General features: G+C 43.8%; 1 protein-coding gene across 1 annotated transcript; it reads right to left on the reverse strand.

Annotated features, from left to right (window-relative positions):
* Window positions 1–1,365: 1,365 nt before the first annotated feature.
* LOC125456679 (tumor necrosis factor ligand superfamily member 6-like) lies at window positions 1,366–4,520 on the reverse strand. Its single transcript, XM_048540039.2, has 4 exons — window positions 4,054–4,520; window positions 3,911–3,947; window positions 3,362–3,409; window positions 1,366–1,934 (listed from the first exon to the last, which is right to left on the reverse strand). Exons 1-4 carry the CDS (start codon window positions 4,291–4,293, stop codon window positions 1,531–1,533), a joined length of 729 nt encoding a protein of 242 aa, XP_048395996.1. The 5' UTR covers window positions 4,294–4,520; the 3' UTR covers window positions 1,366–1,530.
* Between the last annotated feature and the right edge of the window lie 3,717 nt (window positions 4,521–8,237).

Raw genomic sequence — 8,237 nt, forward strand, 5'->3', positions numbered from 1 at the left:
AGTCAATAGCCCACTTTTTTACGAAAAAAAACACCTATTGGCCCAATTCTCTTTCTGAGAAGAGAGGGTATGATATATTCCTCTCTCCTGTCATGAGGAGCATCAATCACCTTCTTTATACAACAATGGCTGGTGAACTGCAAAGTGTTAGATATGTTAGAGCCTCTATCCTGGAACGTTTCTGAGAAGCCCATGGTAACGATCACCATAAAATTATGTGTAATGCATTCCTTGCATTGTGGCTATAGATCTGGCAAACGTTTACTGAGCATTCCTTGTGCATCATGCGCAGCTCCTCATTGAAACTGAGACAAAAGAATGGGATTCCCTAAAGAAACTGTACAAATAGGACATCCTACTGAGAGAACATCACCTCCTCCACTTCCTCCATCTTCAAGAAACTTGTCCTACACTGGGTCGCCTCAACTGAGTCTCCCTCTCATGCTGCAGGCCGAGGGGACTGGAAACTCCCCATGACAATAAGTGAGAAGAACCAGTGTAGTATGAGCCAAGGCCTTTACCACATATCACACCCATGCCCTGTAAATTCCACTAATATCTGATCTGAGTACACACTATCAAACACTTCCTCTGAATCAGCAGGAGCCCACAAAAATCGAACCTGAAAGTAGGTGGTGAACAATTTGACTAAAGTGGGTGGGGAGAATGAAAGGGTTTGGAGTCTTAGCACTTTACTACGTGTCCACCAGACAGTTTAGGAAAGAGCAGTGGTCCAAGCAGCCAGGTCTAAAATGGCCCCATTGAAGTCAAATGACGTGCTAACCATTGTGAAGCTCTGCTACACTGCATTGATACACACTCCTAACACCTACACTCACACCCTCAATGAGCTCTCAGCAGCATTTCTCGCACGAAAGAAATAGATGCTATAGAATTAAAATTTCTAATGTCTGATCGATTAATGGATGAGATCAAATAATCTACTCATTAGGTTCACCTTTTATTTTCACAGGTTGCTTGTATCCACAAATTAGAAATCACCAAGTAATAGCCTTTGGAAACTTCATTTAATCCATATAAAGTGATGAGATAAAAGCCCAAATACATTATAAAAACTGAAAGAACTGCGGATGCTGTAAATCAGGAACAAAAACAGAAGTTACTGGAAAAGCTCAGCAGGTCTAGCTGCATTTGTGAAGAAAAAAATCAGAGTTAACGTTTCAGGTCTGGTGACCCTTTCTCAGAACATTAGACAGGCAAATCCAGCCATTGCCAAATTCGGTGTAAGCACACTCTGGATATGACTAAATCTTTAGCAAATTCTAATCAGTTTATTATACATTAATACCATGATAAAACTGTGAATCTTCTTTGACAGAATTATTCTCACTCTTTATCCCATACATTTCAATATATATTCAGACAGTTCCACTACAGGCTTGGTTATGGCATGACATTAAATTATTCTTTCCCAGGTACTTCTCTAATGTAGAGAATAAATTACAAGCCTACTTGGATGCCTAGGTCCGAGAGCCAGACTAAAAGAAAACATGCATTTCAAAATGCAAATTAAAGCTTATGTAATCCAAAATATGTGTTAAACTGATCAAAGCTTACAAATTTGGGATCTGAGACATTGACATATATGTGATCATTTTGTTTCAAGTTAAAAATTCCTGATTGAAAGCTACTTCTTGTCCATTGTGCACGATTGTCAGGACAACTGTTGCCATTGCTGTTTACCATGAGATGAATATCTTTAGGATAGAGCTTTGTTCGTTTAAACACAGTATGTTCCAGAGAAATGTCCGATTTGCACTCCTGCCCACGGAAGAACACTTTGGAGTAAATTAAGTAGTTTCCAGCTTCATTGATGACCAATGCTCCTGCATCGTAGCTTACTCCTTTGGTCAAGGCAAGACCCTTCTCAGCATCCCACACAAGTGTATTGGAATTCCTAATGACGTTCATTCCTGTAAAACAATCGTTGCAAAGAAGTTATTACAAATGAATACATCACCCGTGGATTGTTGAACAAAAATTTAACATATGCTACATAATTGTCCTTACGCACATTTGTGAAAAAGAATCCCAACGCAGGCTTATTGCGTCAGAATGTTTGTCATCTTCCTTCAGCATTGAAATTTTCTGTTTTGTGCATTTTTTTTGTCAATTTGAGCATGACCTCCCGATAGCTTTAACTTAACAATGCTCCAGGCGCTCAACGCAGAAGACAAGTTCATTCTTTTGAAGTGTTGTACCTGTGATTGTGAAGGCCAACGTGGCAGCCATTTTGTACCCTAAAAGTTCCACAAGCAATTGTTTCTTCTTGGTGTCATTGACCAATGGAGGGATACTGGCCCGACACTGGAAGAATACTCCGGACAACTAGGTCTCACAGCCACGCCAGGTGGAATCTCATGCCCTCCAACCTGGCAGATTTGGTGGACACCAACATCTTCCCAACGTTGTTCCAATTAAGTCTGTGGTGGGAAAGGTCCATGGGCAGCTGATATTGATCCCGCAGCGGGCAGGGGTTCGATCATGTTTCCAGCACGATAGGCAAATGTGTGCGTGCTTGATTATGGGTTTCTTGAGTTTGCTGGGAATCCCTCCTTGAAAGGCAAGTACCAGACTCCCGTTCTCGACTACCAGAGGTGTTGTTGATCTTGGGAGTAGACCCACCACTAGCCTGTTCAGTACCCGAATGGCACAGGGGCCAAAGAGCAGGAGGCACTGGGATACCACTAATTGTCCAGTCAGCTACCAAGACCAGCATTGGTCCCTCCAAAATTTTCTCCTCCCCTGATTTAGGATCAGTCTCCGGGCCATAAAGTTCCATAAATTGATACGTTCATGGTCAGAGAGTGTGTCTGCTATCGAATTTAGCATGGGAGGTCTGAAGCCATTCTGATCAGAAGAAACTGCAGCATGCACTTGCAGGCGAGGCACAGGGATCTTCCATCTTGAAGTAACCTCCCCTAATTTTTGTTTCACAGAAAACGCACTCTACAAGTGTGGCCAGGTAGTTGATGAATAGGCCATTTACACACTTTAATTGACTATTCGCTGCTTGCCAGGTAGCTCCTCCGGCACCAATTCCACGTCCAGGGAGATGGTTTGGGAACAAGGTGGCAACTGGGAAACCAACATGCCAACTGGCATTGCAAATTTCTGGGCTCTCCTGAACCAGCAATCGCACTTTCTTGTGGGTGAAAATCCTGCCTATTGTTTTACCGCTGTGCTTTTTTTTTTAAACACGTGTTCTTTCATTTGGGCATCCTGTTTTTATTTACCGTCAATCTTTTTTTTATTGCCCAAATGGCTCATGGCATTTCCCGTTTCTCCCCCACACCCACCTGCACCAACCCTGCCTCGCACCCTCACGATAATCACTAACCTGTAACATGTGCAACAATCTCTGTTGATTGACTGGTCTCTGCTGATCCTGGTGGAGAAATGTAAGAATCAAACATCAGTAAACAGCCTTGGTTCTAATCAGATATCTTTTGCTTTGTCATTTAATCTGATTGAATCGCTAGATCGTAGACTGATATAAAACCAAGAGCAGCCATCTGGCCCAATTCAATGGCTAACTTTAAAATGAACCTCACTCAAGCATTTGAGGCAAAAAGGAGTGAATTCAGAACTGTTGCTTTTCAGACGACAGTCCACCCTGAAATGTTGCAAAGTTCACATGTTTAGAGTTTGGCCACCCCGTATCTATACATTGTCTCTACTTAGTGTCACCCAATATAATTATTTTACATTATCTGTTGATTTCTGGTTCCTTAAGAATGCTGACTCGTTCTCAACAACTTACTGTAAAGTCAACTGGAATCCTTCCACATGTAATTTGGTCTCAAATAACTCATGGACATGGCATGTTCAACATCATCACGCACAGAATGGAAATATTTTGTATTCAAGTTAATCCTTTTCTACTCACCGATAATCTTTTCTGGTTGACCTTCACTGTCCTGATCCTGATCAAAAAAAATAGGAAAGAAAAACAATATTTTGCTTTCAGAACAATCTGACCTCAAGTAATTGAAAACATTCAGTTGGGCATTTCAATGAAGAAGTGCGTACCTGTTTTAGTTTGTTGAGTTTCTGATGGAGTTGAAACAAATAGAAGCTGCCAAATGCCATGCCTGCCAATATTAAGAGTGCTAGGATCAGAATCACAACAGTGCATGCTTTTTGCCACTCAGTTGTCCTTTTCTTCATTGTTGGCACCATTACTGGAAGCGCAGAAACTGTCGAGCAATAATCAGGGCTCAGATTACTGCCCACAGTGTAAACCTGGGGGTATCTGAAATCAGGCTCCATGATTAGTCCAAAAATACCAGTCTCCAAAGCGCTGCTTGTCGCCTGCAATTGCTGGGCCTTCCTCCTTTTTCAGTTCAGCATCAAACAATTCACTGATGTTCTGTCCTCTGCATATGCAATTGCTGTCTCACTCTGAGTAGGAGTGTCCTTTGCTTATATAAGAAGGCCCAGTCAGTTATGCCCACACATGGCCTTCTTCCTCCTGAAGCATGGAAAGCTGCCACAAAATGTTTCCAGTCAGCTTAGTGGTGAAAGTGTAAATATTCCACCTTGCCCTTTCTTACTTCACTGCTTTACTTTTTGCTTTACAATCTAATTGAACATGCAATGGATATTGCAAAGGTATTGAGGGCAGTTTATATTTGATTCTGAACACTTTCACTTCAAATTGAAGAACATTAGCTTTGCTGTACTGGTTGCAAGATCACCCCTCCAAACTTGTTTCCGCTGCTTGGTGTTTCCTGTTACAAACAAAAATGTTTAATTAAGTAGGTGATTTGCAACATTTCCTCTCTCACGTATACAAAATCTGCCGAGGACATGGTACATGACTCAACAGAGACTGGTTAAGGGTAAGAAAGTGTCCAGATTGATTCAAATATGGATCCAACAATTCAAATTGAAAGACAAAAAAGATATCAATGAGTACATCAAAACTAATAGTTGTTAACTTTTTTAGACATTATGATAAAGTCAAGCACTTTACTTTCAAAGAGAGGGATTTTCCCTCTCATATTTCTCAATATCCTGGCAGAGCAGATTGAAAAGGTAACTATGATTACTCAACAACTCCACTATCATGCAACTAAACAAGTTAGAATATACCTGAGAATAATCATGTCTTGTCATGTTGTAAGTCCTATGTTCCTAAGTAAAGGCAATTGCACTACCAAAATCTCCCCCAGTGTCTGGAACAAGTTCAGTTCTAGATCCCAAAAAACATAAGAAAGGAAGTGCATTGTAAGGAAGGGTGAGAGTTCATTGAGTCAACAGCCTCCTGGGAAATTCTAAGGCACAGCTGCTCAATTCCACGACAATGCTTTCCAAACGCGACATCCGCTTAATATGGAAGGTCATCTTGGGGCCTGGGATGGGGGTGAGGGAGGTGGCGTGGGGGCAAGTGTAGCACTTACTGCAGTTGCAGGGGAAGGTGCCAGGTGTGGTGGGGTTGGAGGGGAGTATGGAGCGGACACGGGAGTCACAGAGAGAGTGGTCTCTCCGGAAGGCAGACAAGGGTGGGGATGGAAAAATGTCTTGGCTGGTGGGGTCGGATTGTAGATGGCGCAAGTGTCGGAGGATGATGTGTTGTATCCGGAGGTTGGTGGGGTGGTAATTGGGGAGGAGGGGGATTCTCTTTGGGTGGTTATTGTGGGGTGGGGTGTGAGGGATGTGTTGCGGGAAATGCCCCACACCTCCTCCCTCACCGCCATCCCAGGCCCCAGATGACTTTCAATATTAAGCAGATGTTATCCTGCACATCTGTCAATGTAGTATACTGTATCCACTGCACCCGGTGTGGCTTCGGCTACATTGGGGAAACCAAGCGGAGGCTTGGGGATCGCTTTGCAGAACACCTCTGGTCGGTTCGCAATAAACAACTGCACCTCCCAGTCGCGAACCATTTCAACTCCCCCTCCCATTCCTTAGATGACATGTCCATCCTGGGCCTCCTGCAGTGCCACAATGATGCCACTGATTGCAGGAACAGCAACTCCTATTCCGCTTGGGAACCCTGCAGCCCAATGGTATCAATGTGGACTTCACAAGCTCCAGAATCTCTCCTTCCCCCAGTGCATCACAAAACCAGTCCAGCTCGTCCCCACCTCCTTAACCTGTTCTTCCTCTCACCTATCCCTTCCTCCCACCTCAAGCCGCACCTCCATTTCCCACCTACCAACCTCATCCCGCCTCCTTGACCTGTCCGTCCTCCCTGGATGGACCTATCCCCTCCCTACCTCCCCACCTATATTCTCCTCTCCACCTATCTTCTTTTCTCTCCATCTTCGGTCCGCCTCCCCCTCTCTCCCTATTTATTTCAGAACCCTCTCCCCATCCCCCTCTCTGATGAAGTGCCTAGGCCGAAACGTCAACTTTTGTGCTCCTGAGATGCTGCTTGGCCTACTGCGTTCATCCAGCCCCACACCTTTTTATCTTGGATTCTCCAGCATCTGCAGTTCCCATTATCTCTCCACCACTGTGTTCTATTCAGGCTTATAAACAGCCTCTTTGACCAATGTCTGGCTACCAAATTGCAAAGTCTGATTCCACAGCACCATGGAAGCTAAGGAAGTCAGTGTCTTTCAAAATGGTAGCCTCAGCACCTCTGTCTGTGTCCAGCGTGCCCCTCACAGCGCCAGGTGCTTGGAAGGCGGCTAGTACAGGCATGCCATGGACATGTGCCAGAAGAAGAGTGGGCAATGGGAGACACCAGATAGTTCAATGGCTGCAGAGGTTTGATGTACATTTTGCAAAGGTGGACCAAGCAGGTCACCCTTGACTGACCATGCATTTTAGCTGCTGAGAGGATGCAGCTATTGCGCGTGCAGCTAAACCAAGTCAGCACTTCAGCGTGGAGTGGGTTTTCTATTAGCTCTTGCAGCTAACATGGCATAGTTTATGGCCCTTCTGACGATGAGTCTTACTAGACTTGAAACATTAACCCTGTTTCTCTCTCCACAGGTGCTGCCAGATTGGCTGAGTTTCTCCAGCACTTTCTGTTTCTTCTTTCAGATTTCCAACTTTCCCAAAATTCTGATTTTATTAGCATTTATTTCATGTTGGCGACTGGTTACAGGCTACATGGACATAGTAGATATTTATTGACGAGATTTTGAGGAAGTCGTTGACGTCAGGTCTTACCCCTGTGTTCTGCCACCAAGCTCATCAATATATCCCATTTTTAACCCTTTCAGACCCTTGTACAACACTCACTAGCACCATGCAAATGCTAATTAAAGAGAATCCAAATGTTGCCGGTGCTGGGAATCCAAAATAAAAATTGAAAGTGCTGGAGAAACGCGGCAGGCCTGGCAGTATCTGTGGAGAGAGGAACAGAGTTAACATTTTGGGCCCATTATCCTTCTCCTTTCTGACTACAGGGAAAGAAAAGAGTTATAAAGGACTCGAAACCTTAATGCTATCCACAGATGCTCCCTTCAGTGTCTTTCTCCTTGTAGCCACTTGGACTTCAGGCAGTCAGCATGACTCTCAAGGAGTGGAGCTGTGTGCATTGTGTAAGCTGCCTTTAAGAGCTGGGGATTTACTGCAGTTTGTGTTTGCTGTCTACGCTGCTGGGTCTCCTGCTGAGCATTCAGGTAACAGGCAGAGTCATGCTCAACCGAGCAGCATGATCACACAGCTGAGGAGCTGCACAAAGTCTGCCTCTTGACGCTCTCGGTGGGAATGAAGAGCAGATTAGTCGCAGATCACACAATGGAAATAATCCTGTTTTTACCCCAATATCTTTTTATGTGGCCAAATGTCAAAGTTGTTATCAAATTTAAATCTGCAGGCTTTTTTTAATAGGAGTGGTGAACAAATATATCTGTTCATCAGACACAGCAGTGCAGACAGATAGCAACTCAGAAACCGTTCTGAATACGAGGCAAGTATGTATAAAAATAAATATAAGAAAGCACAGCAGGACATAGGTTGAAAATTAGGTTTGAAAAATAGCAATATTGTTTAGAATTATTGTGAAGGAGAAGAGTTAAAAAACCCTGTAAAACACATAAAAGAACCTAAACAGTAAAATCGACCTACAGCTTTAATGTTCAGGCACTGATTTAGGAACTGTTTCTGTGTGTGTGTGTGTGTGTGTGTGTGTGTGTGTGTGTGTGTGTGTGTGTGTGTGTGTGTGTGTGTGTGTGTGTGTGTGTGTGTGTGTGTGTGTGTTGGGTGACACATAGCAGCAGTGGTGAGGATGTCTCAGGGATGTGTAAGAG

Source organism: Stegostoma tigrinum, chromosome 8 (genome assembly GCF_030684315.1).
Source record: "Stegostoma tigrinum isolate sSteTig4 chromosome 8, sSteTig4.hap1, whole genome shotgun sequence".
NCBI lineage: Eukaryota > Metazoa > Chordata > Chondrichthyes > Orectolobiformes > Stegostomatidae > Stegostoma > Stegostoma tigrinum.

Bases quoted from the DNA above. Each gene is read 5' to 3' on its own strand.
- LOC125456679 (XM_048540039.2), bottom strand. From the start codon at position 4,293: ATGGAGCCTGATTTCAGATACCCCCAGGTTTACACTGTGGGCAGTAAT. The intron at 3,948-4,053 runs GTACGCACTTCT...TTTTTTGATCAG, and splicing joins AACTCAACAAACTAAAACAG to GATCAGGACAGTGAAGGTCA. The intron at 3,410-3,910 runs GTGAGTAGAAAA...TTTCTCCACCAG, and splicing joins TCAACCAGAAAAGATTATCG to GATCAGCAGAGACCAGTCAA.